The sequence below is a fragment of the Cyrtonyx montezumae genome, unplaced genomic scaffold (assembly GCF_038088225.1).
Source record: "Cyrtonyx montezumae isolate F1298 unplaced genomic scaffold, pur_monq_1.0 scaffold_0, whole genome shotgun sequence".
In the NCBI taxonomy this organism is placed as follows: domain Eukaryota; kingdom Metazoa; phylum Chordata; class Aves; order Galliformes; family Odontophoridae; genus Cyrtonyx; species Cyrtonyx montezumae.
In genome coordinates this window covers 16,555,665-16,572,441 of record NW_027071824.1, presented here as the reverse complement: position 1 = coordinate 16,572,441, position 16,777 = coordinate 16,555,665, and the positions used below count along the sequence as shown (strand labels likewise).

At 47.3% G+C, this 16,777-nt stretch overlaps 1 protein-coding gene across 1 annotated transcript; it reads right to left on the bottom strand.

The window, feature by feature from the left end:
- Positions 1-213: 213 nt before the first annotated feature.
- AARS2 (alanyl-tRNA synthetase 2, mitochondrial) lies at positions 214-16,777 on the bottom strand. Its single transcript, XM_065755420.1, has 22 exons — positions 16,543-16,777; positions 16,237-16,425; positions 15,816-15,961; positions 14,874-15,068; positions 14,201-14,345; positions 13,614-13,759; positions 13,221-13,329; positions 12,578-12,616; positions 11,655-11,766; positions 10,990-11,117; positions 10,124-10,274; positions 8,181-8,350; positions 7,081-7,194; positions 6,548-6,688; positions 6,216-6,353; positions 5,718-5,827; positions 4,405-4,513; positions 2,939-3,064; positions 2,409-2,519; positions 1,528-1,611; positions 1,309-1,419; positions 214-963 (listed from the first exon to the last, which is right to left on the bottom strand). Exons 1-22 carry the CDS (start codon positions 16,759-16,761, stop codon positions 799-801), a joined length of 2,958 nt encoding a protein of 985 aa, XP_065611492.1. The 5' UTR covers positions 16,762-16,777; the 3' UTR covers positions 214-798.

Here is a 16,777-nt window from a genome sequence, read left to right as displayed (position 1 = left end):
AAAAGTATTTTGGCCAGAAACTCTAGCCATCACTTTAACAATTAAGTCTGAAGAAGCAATGTGAAAGGAAAGGATATAAAAGGGAGCAGAAGAAACAAGTGTAAGAACATGCACTCAAAGGAAAGAGGTGGAGGTTGAGATGATTTTGTTCCCTTTGTGCTTTAATACCAAGGACTGTCTACAGTTTTAACCATTGCATAGGCTAGGCAAAAGGTTGTGCACACAGGCAAGAACTATTCTTCCCATTTCTAAATTACAGCAGCATTTTTAGCAGGGAAGGGTGTGGGGAGTCTCTGCAGGATGGGACTGCTTAGACAAGAGCATATGTTGCTTTTCAGGTTTATAGGGACAGAACAAACTCCATTCTGCCAAAATAGAGCAGAGAAAAACATATGTGCAGATATGAAAAATAAACACCCAACCAAAACATTAGAGGGATCAAACACTCTCCATCCTTTAATAACTTTGGGATAAGATAGTCATCTCATGCTCTCACAGAGCTTCCCAGTGCTGGTCTTGAAGCAAGAACTGCATTGTTCCAGAAGCAGCTGCTGCCTTCCAAGGCTCAATCCCCATATGGCCATGCTGAGAACAGGCAGCATCATACTGTCAGTGGTACCAGGAACTGACTCCTTGCTCATTCCTGATGGCTAGAAGTGAAGTGCTCCACCACAGAGGTTGTAGCAATGTTCACTGTGGTGGCTGCTAAGCCTTTCAGATCAGCACAGGTTAATGTGTGCTCTACATCAAGTATCCACATAGCTTAAGCTGTCCTGACACCAAAGCATCACAGTTATTTCAGAGTTTACTCCGATAGAATTCCAGTGCAGTAGTCAGGGCTCCTTGCATGCCCTTGGCACTTCCACTGCCCTTAGCGACAACAGGAGAACCTCCTGCCTTGCCTTCCATCTGTGTACAGACAGCCACGGCCCAGTCAGCAGCAGAGAACGTGGGGAGGCAATTCTGGGGAAGAGATGCACACTTTGAACTGTGGAGCACTCTGCAGTCTGGAAGAAGGAACCTTTCTCCCCTCATCCAGTCTGGACACTCACTACCTGGGGGAGACAAGACTGAGAGGAGACTGAGCTTAAGTGTTAGTGTGATGTCCTGCCCCTGGGCAAACACATCCTGGAAGCAAAAACTGAAAGATTACTAAGTCCCAGTACAGTCATCTCTGGTCATTCTTCAACATAACTAATCAGAGACACTGGGTAGAAAGCCAGGAAAAAAATCAGCCAGGACCTGAGCAGTGCACCCAGTCCCTCTCTGCAGGCAGGTTCCCTGTGACTCTGCCACACTTCTGCTTACCTTGGACACCTGACAGGCACAAAGCACCTCCCCAGAATCCTGAGGGCTCAGCAGCAGGACTGATGTGCCAGGTGACTTGTCACAAAGCTGGTTCACTACCTTCATTAGGATCTAGGAGAGGAAGGAAAAGACAGGGTCAGGCTACAGCAAGGGACACTGATGTGACTGCATCCAGCATCCAAGCTACTGCTGGGCCAACAAGCAACGTGCTTTACTCACAGACAGGGAGTCAGCTGGGACAGTATCAATAATGACAGGTTGGTTGCAGTGTTTTGCTAGCAGCCTTTGTGCCTTCTCTTCAGCCTGCAAGAGAAAACACACAGCACTTGAGGGGCACAGGATGATATGGATGAGTATATAAGCATGCAACACATGTATACAGGGAGTAGAAGTGCTGTTCTGTATGGCAGGGTGGATATTTATGTTAGCAGAGGCCAAAGTAATACTGGAAGACTGAAATCTCCACACAACCCTCCTGCCTCAAAAGCAAGCAGAGATTTCAAAAGGGAAATAGATAGTGATAAATTCAGTTCTCAGACTCTTCTCTCCTTGGCCTATCCATTGCCACATGTATCGAGGTGGGTTCCTGTGGCAAGATACTGCTGCTTTAATTACAGGACAGACCATACTGAGAATATTAAACCTCCAATAAGAATTTCATAAGGATTTTTAATGTAATCATGTAAATTAGTAACAAAAAAGAGTGGAAAACCACAGCAACACCCACGTGAATGGGAGAAAGGCTCTTCTGCCACTCTACTGCACGACCTTGTGAAGAACATTTTCAGGGCAATATCATCTTCTCCATGTATTAACAAGTAGGCAATACCCATCTACCTGTTGGTGTATGCAAGAAGTCCTATCCTCAATGGTAAACAGATATTGGGATTTTGCACGTGCCAGAAATGCAGTTTATTGCTGCGTTTTATAAACAACTCTGGTCAGTGTCAGTGAAACCAACCCAACACGGGGCTCACACTGCACTGTGTGATTGCACCCACTTTCCCCTGCCTTTTGATGGGACTCCAGACACAGGTTCACTGATGGACACCACACAGTGCTATTAGCAAGCTACAGTGAGTGTGCTGCTGTCACAGTACCTGCTGCACCTCCAGTTTCTTGATGGCTGTGTTGGCGGTTCGCTGCAGGGATCTGAGGACACTCTGTAGCTCTTTTCGTTGCCACTGGGGCATTGCAGTGCTAGCCACCACCTGCAAAACAGTCTGCTTTGTAAAGATACTAAACTGTACCTAGAAATAAAGCACCTGTTCTCTGGAAGCTCAGACTGGAGCCTGCTCTCCTTCCACTTTCCTACACTCCCACCAGTCCCACACTCCCAAGCCAGTTGCTCACTGTGACAGGTTTTTCAGCTGAGCATCTGAAACCTGGGGAAAAGCCTGAAACTCCTTTTTTTTTTACTGCTTAACTCTCCCCACTGCTGCCTCCTCTGATATTCCCTCAGGGAGCAGAGTTACCAAGACACTAGTTGAAATCTTTATGAACAAAGGCACCAGCAAGTGGCAGCTTCTTTCTATTGACCATGGTGATATGTGAATCTACTGGGGAAGTCATGTTGCCTCAAGAGAGCCATCCAACGCTGGGATCTTTCCGTACACAATGTAATCCTTACTTTGGTCAACTGTCCCACTTCTTTGGAGAGGTTCTGAATCTCAAGAAGAGAGGTGCTCCTCCTCTGCTTCATCCGTATTGAGACAGAGTCCACTTCCGTAGCCAAGCACTGACCTGCTTCTCGAGCCTGGAAAGAGGGAGAGAAAGCATTTCAGATGCAGCAACAGAACAAACAATCAGGGATGGAGAAAATAAGAGAGGTGGCACTGAAGTGCTGCTAAGTATCCAGGTGGAAGACAACTACAGTCAAGCTTTAAGAATGACTGTCCCCAGAAGACTCTGGAATAGAGAGCTCCTCTCTAGATCTACAGCCAATACTAGGTGGTCACACCCGTGGGACCAAGCTGTTGTGTAGCCATGTTTCTTCAGCAAGAAGTCCTCATCGGGATTTCAATGAGGAAAAAACTGGAAAGCTCTTATAAGTGCATTAACAAATGCATTTTTGAAACTAATGACTGAAGAGACCAAAGAACATGAAGACATTTTTATTGCTTTCATCAACAAAGGCTAATACAAGCTTTTTTTCACTAGTGAAAACTCATATGGTTTGGAAAATTTCCTCCCTGACAGATCTTTGTGCCCACAATGGTCCTGGGAGACCAGAGAGCATATAGGAAAAGCTGAGGACAGAGCTGTTCGGCCTAGCTAGGATACACATCCCTCATTCCAGGTTACTCCCTCACACCTGCAGCCTCCCTTGTCTAATGAACACACACACACAGCTCCTTTCATGGACTCTTCAGGTCAGCACGTCCAGCAAAGCATGCAGACTTGCCCTGCAGCTTTTCCTTTCTCTGTATTAAGAAAAAAACCACAGTGGGAACAGAGTGGTGCAGTGGGCAGCCAGCCAAAAAGCAATAGATTTTGCAGGGGTGGGCTTTACATCTAGTCTTTCCAGTTTCGCTGTCAGTGGGTCATTTTGACTGCAGCCTTTGAGAAAATATGTTCATGGTGTAGGGACCCTGACACTTCTGCAGATATAACAGGGATCTCACAGGCTGCTTACTTTTTATACAGACCCTATCAGATCAGAACTACAGTTTGTCAAGAAAGAGACTAAAGAGAAGAAAAAAGTCTGCAAGAATGAGGGCAGAGCCCTGCAGTCATAAAACACGTACAACTGCGATAGGTAGGAGGCAAAATCAAAGCACAAAGGATTACACCTTTAAATACCTACCCAGTGATTGAAATTTTTAGTCCAGAAGTTTCCTGATACTCTGTACTAAATTTCTATCTTGGAAAGAGGGGTCTGAGGGAAGGAATGAAGGTCAAGGAGAGAGAAGTTTAGGGCAGCTGAGGAGCAGATGTGAACAGTGAGGGACAGCAGCAGAATTGCACCCCGGGGTAAAGGAGAAAGTGAGATCAGACACAGCAGTGATGCTCCAGCCCAAGCAGAGGGAAGTTAATTGCCTAAGCAGGAACTTACACAGTTGGACTGGGCTGAAATCTCAGTTTCTCCTTTCTTACCTGTTTGGCTTGTCTCCCTGTCACTGCAATGACACGACTAATCCCTTTAACAAGCTGACGTTCACTGACAATGGCCAGATCCTCCATAGCTCCTGTCTGTAGAAGGTGTCTGCAAAGTTGACAGAGAACAAGGAAGAAACAAGCTGCTCTCTGGAAACAGAAATCCAGAAGACTGCTTTCATTTTAGACACAACTCCAGTACAGCAGCCTCTACTCAGTCCCAATAGCTTCAAGCTTTTTTAATTCCTAAACTCCTGATGGCATCTGGTCAGGCAAGAGACAGGAGAACTGATGCTACTCCAGAAGAACCTCTGTGCCACCTTCCCAGCAGGCTACTGACAAATACATTTAATAGCTAAGTTCTCCTTTCCTCTAGCAGTAGGATGGATTGGGATTATTTCCTTCTACTCAGCTGCTGCTGAACCTTGTAGAAAGCCTTTTTTTTTTTTTTTTTAAACTCCAACTCTTCCATTCCCTTGTCAGATCAGCTCACACACAGGCCACTGGTCTGTAGTCATACTGATGCTGTGCAGATATAGGGAACTGATCACCTTCCTTTTCTTCCTTAGCTATGCAAAAATGGATACAAAAACTACAGTGTCTCAGTGACTCTGTTACCACAAGCAATTATTTCAGAGAGCATAATTAGAATTGATCATTTCCACTCCCATGCAGTTTCTTGTCCTGCTCCTCCCACATGATGAGAAACTTGCTCATTTCCAGCTTTACCTACTCAAATGCCAATTTGTTTCCATTTTTTTTTCCATATCAGCATCATACTAACGATTAACTAACTCTTTCTACTCTAGTACCAGATCATGGCTAAAATAATTACAAAAATCAGACTGGACAGTAGTTTTTACAACTGTCCCAGAGACTTCTGAGGGGTCTGGATACCTCCTGCAAACCCCAAACCAAACCAGGTGTGACAGGACACAAATCCTGTTTCATACTCTGCAGCAGCCTTGCAGCTTTCAAGTGGATTTCAGACTATGAAATGAGGAAAAATGCTGTGTTTCATTTTTTTTTCCTCACCCTGGCATTCCGAAAGCTCCACAACAAGCCTACTCCATCCCTGTTACAGGTAAGGAAACCTAGTTGCACAGGAACAGAGTGTGTAACTTGGGAATATTTCTCTCTAACTCAGCCACCAGTGCTCCCATATGAGGTCTTGTATGGACGATACTCACAGGGACACAGAAATCCTCACATAGGCCTTGTCCTGGGATCAGGGTGGGTAACAACTTGAAAATTACAACAACACAGTCTGCCCACAAACACACTTTTTTGGATTATTAGTGAAAGACACTTACGTCCCACAGCAGAGCTCCACAGAGGTTTGCATTGCAGCCTGAGAATTGCTGGTTAACACAGTCTCCACAGGAATTCCCAAGGACACTATCCTCACTGGATCTGGATACCCCTGACAAAGGAGACAGGGATCAGCAGTTAACCATACAGTCCTTCAGGGACACTTACAGACTAACCACATGGCTTCAGATTCCTGCCTTACTTTATTCTCATTCTAGAATGATTTAAGAGTCAGGGGCACTATAAATAGCTAGTATGAGGAGAAAAACAACTGGGTAACACCAACAGCTGTTAGTCTGAAGAAGTGAGTAGAAAGCCTGTGCATCACCAGTCTCCACATATTATAACAATGGTCCTGAGATCTCATCTCCATGCCATTTATCCCCCTGAGTTTTAGGGATCAATTACCCTCCAGAAACCTGCTTCAACATCTCTTTGACCCAAATGATTCCTGCTAAAAGAGAAGGCTCAGAAAGCAGCGTCCTGCCCTCCTGTCATACCTCATCTAGAGCACGGAGTCCCTGAACTCTTCTTGCCAGTGCAAGTGGGACCTCAGCCATATATACAGCCTCATTTCGCTTGATCACATCCTGGACCACCTTCTCCACTTGCTGCAGCTGCTCCACGGTCACAGGGCCCTGAGGAAGTAAGTCTGCCTTCAGGAGAAGCCTCCTGAGAACAAAAAAGGAGCTTGGACACATCACCTCCCCATGTCTCATCTTCCCTGCTCGTAAAAGGGAATAGCAAGCATCAAGTAACTACAGCGAGAGGAGAAAAAATCCTTGAAGAGAAGCCCAGTACTGAGGTACTGACACCCCTGGGAAAGAGTCACCTTGATATTAAAGTCGAAGCGCAGCTGTTCTGCTGTCACATGGGAACCCTGTTGCTCTGTGCTGTCACCTAGAACGTGGCGGAGCGCGAAGTTCAGCAAGTGGGTAGCAGTGTGGTTTGTCATGCAGGCCAACCGCTGGACCTGAAAGCACAGACAATTTGGCATGGAGTGCTGGTTTGCCACAGCTTGGGGGAGCAGATGATGGCACAAAGAGATAAGGGAAAGGCTGTATGTGAGGAGACGGTGGTGAAAAAAAAACAAGCAGCACAGTTGTCAGATGAACTTATGTTACAGGGCAGATTTAACTTTCTTTCCCAAGGGATCACCTCTGCAAAACTGCAAAAACTAAACTGGATACTTCCAGACAGACCTGCAGCTCATAGCAGACTACAATGTCATTTGCAAGTTTAACCCTTCTGCTGCACACTGTAATAAAGAACAGTCAGGAGTAAAAGAGACGAGGCTCTGAAAGGATAGCTCACTCAGGATACCACAACATTCTCAAAGCAAGGCTGGGAAAGGGTTAAGATTACCTCATCCACAAAGAGCTGCACTTGGTCCCCAGCACGCAGGGTTTCTACAGCAGTGACTTCATGGATCACGTAACCACCACAGAGATGAACTGACTCTACAGGGAAGAGTATGTCCTGAGCAAAGAGAAACAGAAAAATGAGTTAGGACACAGAGAACATCCAACTCCCTGTGCTAGATGCTTGCTTGATCCCATTGGGAAACATAACTCTCATTAGCTCCAAAGAGACAGGAATGGGATGGGAAAAGCAGGGACAAGCCAACATAACCAAAGTGCCTAATCCCTTCCCTGCATCCAGCCAATCACTGCACATGTTCAGGCTGTCAATCTGCAGTGGAGGGGCAGCCACAGCAACTGTACTAATGAATCTTCCTGACAGGGATGTTTGCCTAAGAGAAAATGGACAGCAGCTGCCAAGGCACATGTTCCAGACATCCACAGTGTTGCTCCTGCCTCATCAGGCTGGCAAGAGGAACGTGATCCCCCCTTCAGCTTAGGAAGATGTACTTATCACATTCTGTAAGGCTGAAAAGGCAGCATCAGTGCCCAAAGGCGATTCTTAAGAGCTGGTGTGCAGGAGGGAAGAAATACTGCATCCCATGTAACTAGGGCCAGAGCCCTTCCTCTTGGCAGGGTAGAAAAACTTACTTCAGAAGAAGAAATCCTCCCTGATCCTTTTGAGAGGAATAAGAGTTTTTCTATCATGTCTTGGGTTGGGCGCTGCCCAAGTGCCGTTGTCTAGGACTGGCCCGAGACCAGTTACTCTTCTCGTGGACTCTGATTATTAATTGCATTCTCTTTGCATTGCTGCTCTAGCTGTTAAGAGTGCAACATATTGAAGAGAAACCTAGGAATACTTCCAAGACTTCCAAAGCAAGAAGAAACGTGAAGAGCTGAGAGCGAGAAAAACAGAACAGCAGATCCACCTCTACGAGATCACTGCCGTTCCTCCCCTACCCCACCAACCCCAAGGCAGGGACAAGGAAACTGTCAAGAGTCAGCAGCTTGCATATTAACACTGCAAAATGGCCCACCACTTGGAGAACTCTGTCTGGCCTCAGTATCCAGGAAACCTTGGGTACCACCATCAAAGGGTCTCACCTGCTGTCCTAGGCGTATCAGGTAACCTTGGTCAGAGGCTTGCCCACCCTGCTTTGCATAAAAGTTAGTCCTGTCCAAGATGACGCCACAGCGCTGCCCTGCCCCGACCTCCTTCTGTAGACACTGATCTCTGTACAGCATCAAGATGGTGGCCTGGCATGGGCTGAACTCTGCCAAGGGGAAGAAGATGGCAGCTATCAGTGTGAACATCCTGTCAGATCACAACATGAAAGGAGGCACCACTTCCCTGTGCCACCCCTGCCAACATCCAGTCCAAAATGAAAGGTGGCACTTTACTTTGATTTGACAGGAAAGGAACAACTATTGGCCAAAAGGACAAAGGATCTGCTATTTGGAATCAAGTCATCACTAACTTTTCCAGTGACAGACTTGCTGAGTAATCAAGCAGGGACACCCAATCTAGATTCACATGAGCCCAAAAGAGAAAGACACGCTGGACACATCTGCATCATATTATACTGCGTGCTTGGCCAACCTGACTGCCTTCTACAAGGAGATGACTCGCTTGGTGGACAAGGGAGGACACCTTCCTTGATGAAGCAAGTTACTCTCTCAGCATCCTTGAAGTCAAACTCAGACAACGTGGACTGGGCAGGTGGACCATAAGGCAAGTGTATAACAGGCTGCACAGTTGGGCCCCAGTGAAAATTGCTCAGTGTTTCAAAGTTCAACTGATATTAGCAGAGCTACTTGCGGGCTGATATTATGGCCAACACCTTTTAACAACTTTATTAATGACTGTCTGCATCAGGATAGGATGCACGCTTATTCTGCTTTTCTGTCAACAATTGGTCACATTGGCTGATAGGCTGAAGAGCAAGGCTGCTTTTCAGAGAGATCTTGGCAGGCTAAAGAAATGGACTCAGAGTAACCTTGGGATTCTCAAGAGCAAGCTGAATACAAGTCAGCAGGGTGCCCTTGTAGGAAAGAAGGCTGCTATCTTCTGGACTGTACAAACACACAGTTAGCAGGTCAAGAAAAATGATTATTCACCTCTGTATGTTGGCATTTGTGACACAGCACCTGGAGTACAAGAAATTCTGACTGTATGTAAAGAAAAAACCTTTCACACTAAGAGTGATAAAAAATGGAACATTGACAACAGAAGCAGAGGGACCTTCATCCTTAAAAATACTGAAAGTATAACCAGAGAAAACCCTGAGCAGCCTGTTCTGACTGTGAAGCTGAACCTCCTTAGGTTAAGAGACTGGACATTCAGAGATTCCCTCCAGCCCCAATTATTCCATGACTCAGTGACTGATGAAGCAAGACAGTGCTAGCTTGGAAAATTCAGCCAATGTCTTCATTTTTCCTCTACTGTGCTCTTGCTGTAGTTTGTCTAGTTTGAACTATACACTTGCTGTATAATTCTCTTTTTGCTTGATGTGGATTGCCATCAGAACACTGGATAACAGGCTGTACACAGCTACCTCTAATTGCTTGAGACAGCCACACCACCTCTCACTCTGTGGTTTAGCCTTATGCTTTCCCTAGAGCATCAGCAGCCCCAGTTATCTCAAAAGATAAAAAGCCTGTGCTGGCATCTAGTGGTCTGCCAATGAAATAGCAAGAGCACAGCTTTAAGAACCTACAAAACACCTTGCATAATCTTCATAGCACTCACACTCATAAGCCTGATAGCTGGGAACAGACTCACCTCTAGCAGAAATCAAGTCACTGCCTCAGTATCGCATGCTAAGACCAGCTCATTTCTCACAGCCTTGTTAGCAGCCCAGCAATACCAACAACAGCTACTTTGACAGAGGTTACAAAGCCCAAGAAAAGATGCAGCAGAAAGGTGGACAGGTTTGAACTAAGAGTTATACATCCTCCTGCATGTACTAGGTAGTAAAAGCAGGGTCATGAGGGATTCCAGCTCCCTTAGACAAGGTTTGCCCAACACGTGGGATTTTCACACTTACCGTACTGCCCACGCTGCCCAAGCTTGTAGGAGTACTTTGGAGAGTCATCGGTAGCAGGTATGTCTCTCTGCAGCTGGGCCAGAGAGTGCACATCGAGGTGCACAACTGTGCCCTCCAGCTGTTGTCCTTCCTGCGGGCCACGAGCCTTCCGCTGCAGCAGAGCAAAGGCAAAGTTAGATGTGAGGTACCTGGCCAAACCCAAACCAGTAACTGGAGCTTTAAGGCTTCTGCCATCTTCCTGGGAAAGGCTACCTCAGATCTGTGCTGATGCAGGCAACTGCCAAACCAATCTGTTCCTTCCAGCCCTACACAAACACTCAATACCACACTGTGCTACCCCTGAGGCAAGCCATAGCAACAGTTAAGGTGACACTACCTGCACAGCTTGCTGCGTAGCTATGAAACTTCCAGGCCATTAAAACTCAGAGGAGCAAGACCTTGATTTGATTACTGTACAGGGCAGGCAGTACAAGTCTTCCAGCACTGCAGAACTTGAGGAGATTATGTAAACTCTTCACAATTCACTTGTCATGTGGGCTGTCCAAGCTGGATCTGTTTTTGGGGCTACTGGACTGCATCACTAAAAGGGGTTGTTCCTAACATATGTAATTCTGTGACAACCTCCATTCCTCCATACAACACTGATACTGATCTGAAAAGAATCGCCAGCAAACTCTTCTCAGTTCTACAACCAGAGGTAAGGGCAGGGTGACCCAGCTGCTGCTTCAGGCTCACTTCCCCTTCAGGGAAAAGGCACATGGCCCTGTGGTACATCTGAGAAGCCTCAGCAGTGACAGGAATTCTGCCACAGTGCTCACATGAGAGGACAGGCTCTGAATTATACTCATGAAGAGAGTCTCTCTTACCTCAGCATCCTCTAGAACAAGTTCATTAAAAGCAGCTGAATCCAAACGGATACCCTTTTCTTCAAGCATCAAGTCAATCAGATCCAGGGGGAACCCCAAATTCCCATAGAGAGACCACGCTACTTCAGCTGTAGGAGAAAAAATGAAAAGACGTGAACTACATGTGAGCATGGGAAATAAAGTTGTCTCTAAAGTTGCTTGAGTAGGACCAATCTGATATGTGCCTTGGTAACTGGGTTCACATATGCTGTGTGCAACTGCACTGATAACGAGGAACGGCAGAGAAGCCACACAGATTTTAGTACAGAACTGAGTACAAGTGGAGCCATATAACCACATCTCTGCCAAAATTTAGTGCAGCACATCAAAGCAGGCAGCTGCTCTGACTGGGCCCCTGAGTGCCTACTTTTGGCTGCGTCTAGTAAGAACCCAATTAATCAATAAATAAAGCAGCAACAGGAGTTTCTAACTTTCCCAGTTCCTAGTTTGTTGTGAGAATGATGTAATAGGAAACAACTGCAGTTTGGAGAAAGGAGCAATATCTGCTTTTAAATTTGACACTGGAGTGCCCAGAGCTGGAACATCATCCAAAAACGCATGGAAGAGGTAGCTACAGTTTTGACTGCAATCCTTAAGCACAACTCTAGCTGAGGGAGGAGGCTCACCTGGGAAATCTGTGGAAGGCTTCATCTGCTGCACTGTCCGCTCAATGATGCGCCTCCCACGCTCAAGGGAGGATAGAAAAGCAACTTCATTCTCATTGATGATATCCATAACCTGCCCAAAGAACAGAAGGGTTAGCCGTAACACCTCAGGTAGCTCACCAGCTCAGCTCAGCTCAGCCCGGCCACCTCTGGGCTCACTCCTAGAGTCAGCTCAAAGCAATCAAGCAGATGTCTAACAAATGCTCTTTCTGCTTGAACCAGAATCCATCATTATGTGGCTCCAATACACTATTAAATAGTACCGAAGTCATTGCTCCTTCTATTATCTCTGATAAGAAAATACTGATCATGCACCTGGGAAGAGCTGGATGCTGACAAATGCTCCTTGTTATACATTTGTTATCTGTGACCCAATTAAAATTGCATGGCTGAAACAGAGACAGAAATTGCCTTTCACAGCTGCTGTCAGCAGAAGCAAGCAGGGACTAGCCTTAAATCCCTAAGCCACTTTAGACAAAGGGTACCCAGGCTAGAACAGACTGTACTTGCATTCAACAAAATAGCTGCCCTAGCTTTTTCAGAGCAACAGCTGCCTTTTATCAGAACAAGGAGTCCCTGCTAATGATCTAATAGAGCTCCCACAACAAAGTCTGCCAAAGATACTTCTCATGAACAGATAGTGCCCATGATGCAGACAAGCTCCCAACATATCCCAATCTATACATGAGAACCAAGCTATGGAGTAGGCTATGCAAAATCCTCCAGCTAAGACCTGTGCTGTAGTGACCAAGATCAAGCTATCCTTAAGCGCAACTCTAGCTGAGGGAGGAGGCTCTTGGTCACTAAGAGCTGGCTTCTGCCTCTAAAATCAGTGCCTCACAAAGTCCATAAGGGGGAAGCTTCTTTCCAGGGGCCTTGCTTACCTGGTCTGCATTTTTCCTCAGCTCTGGATAGGCATCTCCCTGAAGAGTGAGTAGCAGTTAGAGATAACACCATCCTCAGCAGCTTCCTTGGGGAAATCTCAAAGAATGTCACAAGCATTACAGAGGTCTCTCATGAAGGTGAGTCTGAAGGGAGCCCTAGCGCCTCAGGGACAGTATCACAGTGAGAAAGTCACGCTCATACTTATAGCTGCTGTCTCCTGGCCATCTCCTCATGACCCTACTCAGCTAAGCCTTGCACAGTACTTCTGTGGGAAACACATCAGTTCACATTGGGAAGAAAGCACTGTCATTCAGGTTGTTGTTAGTAATCATGGGGACCAACTTCAGAAAGCTTTAACCAGATATGACAGCTTGGAAGCTATTGCCCTCAGGAAACAAGCCTGTACTTGCATATATTTATGCTTACTCGGGCTGACTGTATCATTAGTAACAATAGCACAGTCCCTCATCACAAATGATCCACAGACAAGAGATGTTTACTGCTGTAATGCACAGCACCAGATGTACCCTCCTGGAACACCTTTCTGTCCAAGACTGGCCCCTGACAGCATACAGGATAGGGACACAGAGCTGAAGAGAATATGTGATACTTGTCTTCCCTAAAGCAGTAGTTTTCACTCACCAGCACTTCCACTACAGTAGGCACGAGGGAGGCCAAGAGCCCACGTGGAGCGTGAAGGACTTCAGAAGAAAAGCGAACAGCCCTGCGCAGAATCCGACGCAGCACCAGCCTGAAAGCAGGGCAGAATTCCCCAAGCAGTTTGTGAGCATCCCTGCCCACAACCCAGCGCACTCTAAAAGCAACCCCTCTTTGGCCTGATCTAATTGCCAAAAGTTGGCTGCTCCATGTACTCTACACCTAATCCAAGGATGAGATGCAGATCTGAACCTCTTCCAGGCTCTCACCTTCCTGTCACATACTCTGCATCTTCAGTCTATATTAGCACCAATCCTCTAGCTCATATTCCCTTCTGGACCTAATTCCTTTCACTGTGCTGTTTCCATTTATCCTTACTCTGCTCCAGAGAGGCCTGGGTAGATGCCGTCAGTGATGCACACACACAAGGTCCGTACATGATCTGCCACAACACGGTAGGCCATATCCACACGCGCAACATCAGCATTACCAACCAGACCTTGGTATCTGGGCCCCCCACAGCCCTAAAAGAGAAAGTGAGGAGAGGACAGATCAGCAGCAGGGAATGGCAGCAGAAGGGAAAGTTCCAATGCAACGCAGCAGCTATGCTCGACATCATGCTTCTCAGCTACTCAGTGAATCTGAGATAAATTCATTAAATCCTTCCAGAACATTACAGACCAAAAGCTCTGTACCTAAGACAGGTCAGCCAATGTCCTGGCCCTAGGGAATCTAAGACATTTTGAATTAAAAATGGATCATCAGTGCTGCTATATTAGTGGACTTCCAGTGAGGAATTCCCCAAGCTTTCCTTGGTGCTATGTGGGGCCTCACCAGACATACCTCCTGCCTCAAAAAATACTGCACAACAGCATGTATAAAGAAGGCAAGGCTGAAGTATGGCACCAGGCAGACAACCTGCTCCAGAAGAGCTTTCACTTAGCTGCGACTCTGAACAGGATCACCTTGTGAATGGCATCCAAGATGGGAGTGAAGAGATCTGTGTCGTAGTTGGAGCGTTTGTTCTGCAGAACGGACACCAGCCTTTCTAAGCCCATTCCTGTATCCACATGGTGCTGAGGCAAGGGAAGCAAATTCCCCTCCATTTCTCTGTCAGCAAGTTAGGAAAAATAAAAGGCAGAAGAAAAGCATTGGTCATTTCCAGGCAAAGAAAAGATGATGTACTTGAGTTGCAGAGAATGGGAGAGTGACAGGGGATGGAGAGAGTAGGTAATCCAACAGATGATCGTTCAAGGACAAGACTAACAGCAGCCTGCCTTGGCACTGACAGGCTCTGTCATCAGATCATCAGGATGTACTGCAACATAAGGAAAAAGGGTTTCCCTAAACAGTGGTCCAAAGCTGCCTTCTCACCCAGTGTTTCTCTACGCTGCTGCAGACCTGAAGAGACCTCTGGGATGCAGCAGTGAGGGAGGGGAGACAGAATGAGTTGAAGGAGGACTGGATAAACAAAACAAAGGGGGACCTTGAGTCCCAATGGACACATCTTCCCTGCTTCCCCCTTGCTCCTCTACTGCCACCTCCTGGACAGCAGTGAGGTGTCCAAAGGTACACATGTACGATTCAGATGGCATGTAATAGCGAAAGGCTCTGGAGATCAGAGGAGATGCCTGGTACCTGCTATACTGCATGAAGACCAGGTTCCAGATCTCCACTACATCAGGGCTGCCCTGGTTCACCAGTGCTGAAGCATTTCTGCCACCACCCACATAGTCATAGTGGATCTCTGTGCAAGGACCGCAGGGACCTGTGTCACCCATCTCCCAGAAGTTGTCCTTCATTGGGAAAGGAAGCACATGGCTGGCAGGCACTCTGGAAAGGCAAACAACAGAGGTGGCAATGTTGGTACGTGCACACAAAGCTCAAATACGACTATATCACAGGGACAGTTAAAAGGATAGATACTTCCTGACTACTGCAAACTCAGTATCCAAATGCACTGGGACTTGTTCACTTCTGTTCACACAGAATTAGCCTCCTTAGCAGCAAAAAGCTAGACCAAACGAGACAGGACCCTCACCACTGCTCAGAACAGGCAGCAAAACAAGCCTGGCTCCTACTGATGCAGATAGATGTGTCACTGGGTTAGTGGAGACACTTTTCTCCTTGGAAAGAATGAGGAAAAATACTGACCATTACAAACAGCACACAGCTGTCTGCCTTGGGCCCAGTTCAGATATAGCCTATAACAAGCTCCCAAATTGCAGTGGCTTTATCTTCTCGTTAAAGCAGCAATTGCTAGCAGAATGCAGACTGCACAACTCCCTCTGGAGAGGAAGTAAAGGATCGCAGTCATCCTTTGCACACTACATCCAGGCTAGAAAGCCTGAGGCATACAAGTACAGACCAACTGCACCTGAGCAGCAGCTTAAAGGTAAAATGATCCAGAAGATGAAGAGTCCAACTTGAAGTAACCCAAACAATGAAGAAACTAAGTGAGTTTAAAACGCAATTTTTGTCTCCCACATCTGATTTCCATCTATTAAAGAGCAAATGAGAGACTATGGAGAATGGGATGTCAGTATTTGCTGCTTAGAGCCCCTTCCCTAGCATGCTTACCCCAAGCTGAGCCATACATCCCTGCACTCCTCATCTGCACTCAGCCCCAGTGAAGAGTCTCCGCCAAAATATGTGACATAGAGACGATCCTTTGGGATCTTGTAGACCTCTGTCAGGAGCTCCCAGGCCATGCTACACGCCTCCTCCTGAGGAGATAGGAACACAAAGGAAGTACAGGAATACATAAAGGAGTGAGATGAGATGGTTCTTCAGAATGACAGACACCAAAGGAGCATGTTCCAGCTCTCCGTAAGCACCTGCAGTAATTCAGCACAGTAGCTGACCCCTCAGCTTCATGCCACAGAATTTGGAGCTGCAGTACCCATGAGAGTGCAGTGTTGGTATCACAGCACAGCCACGATGCTCTAAAAAAAGAGGGCCTGCATGCTCCGCGGGTGAGGACTTGCTCTTGCCACCTCACCTTGAAGTAATCCCCAAAGGACCAGTTCCCCAGCATCTCGAAGAAGGTGTGGTGGTAGGTGTCGCGGCCCACGTCCTCCAGGTCATTGTGCTTCCCCCCAGCACGCACGCACTTCTGGCTGTTCACTACCCGCCGCTGCTGCGCCAGCTCGCTGCGGGGATGCACCGTGCCCAGGAAAATGGGCTTGAACTAGAAAGCGTGAGACAGAGACACGTACTATTGCTGGCCGCTACCCGGGCTTGAGTTCCCGAAGCAAATGCAAGGAGGGAATCCGGGCAGCGGGGGGAGGAAGGGCCGGGCCCGCACCTGGTTCATGCCCGAATTGACGAAGAGGAGGCTCGGGTCGCTGCGGGGCCGCACGGGGGCAGAGGGCAGGCGGCGATGGCCATGCTTCTCCTCGAAGAAGCGGAGGAAGGCGGCGCGGATCTGCCCTGCGGGCGGGCACACGGCCCCGCGGCGGGGACAGCAGAGCCACGGGCGGCGAACCGCGACAAGCAAGAGGCGCAGCGGGCGGACCGCCGCCATGTTAGCCGAGGGCGGA

Bases quoted from the DNA above. Each gene is read 5' to 3' on its own strand.
- AARS2 (XM_065755420.1), bottom strand. From the start codon at position 16,761: ATGGCGGCGGTCCGCCCGCTGCGCCTCTTGCTTGTCGCGGTTCGCCGC. The intron at 14,346-14,873 runs GTACCAGGCATC...ACTTGCTGACAG, and splicing joins GTCTTCATGCAGTATAGCAG to AGAAATGGAGGGGAATTTGC. The intron at 11,767-12,577 runs GTAAGCAAGGCC...TTCTTTGGGCAG, and splicing joins TGAGGAAAAATGCAGACCAG to GTTATGGATATCATCAATGA.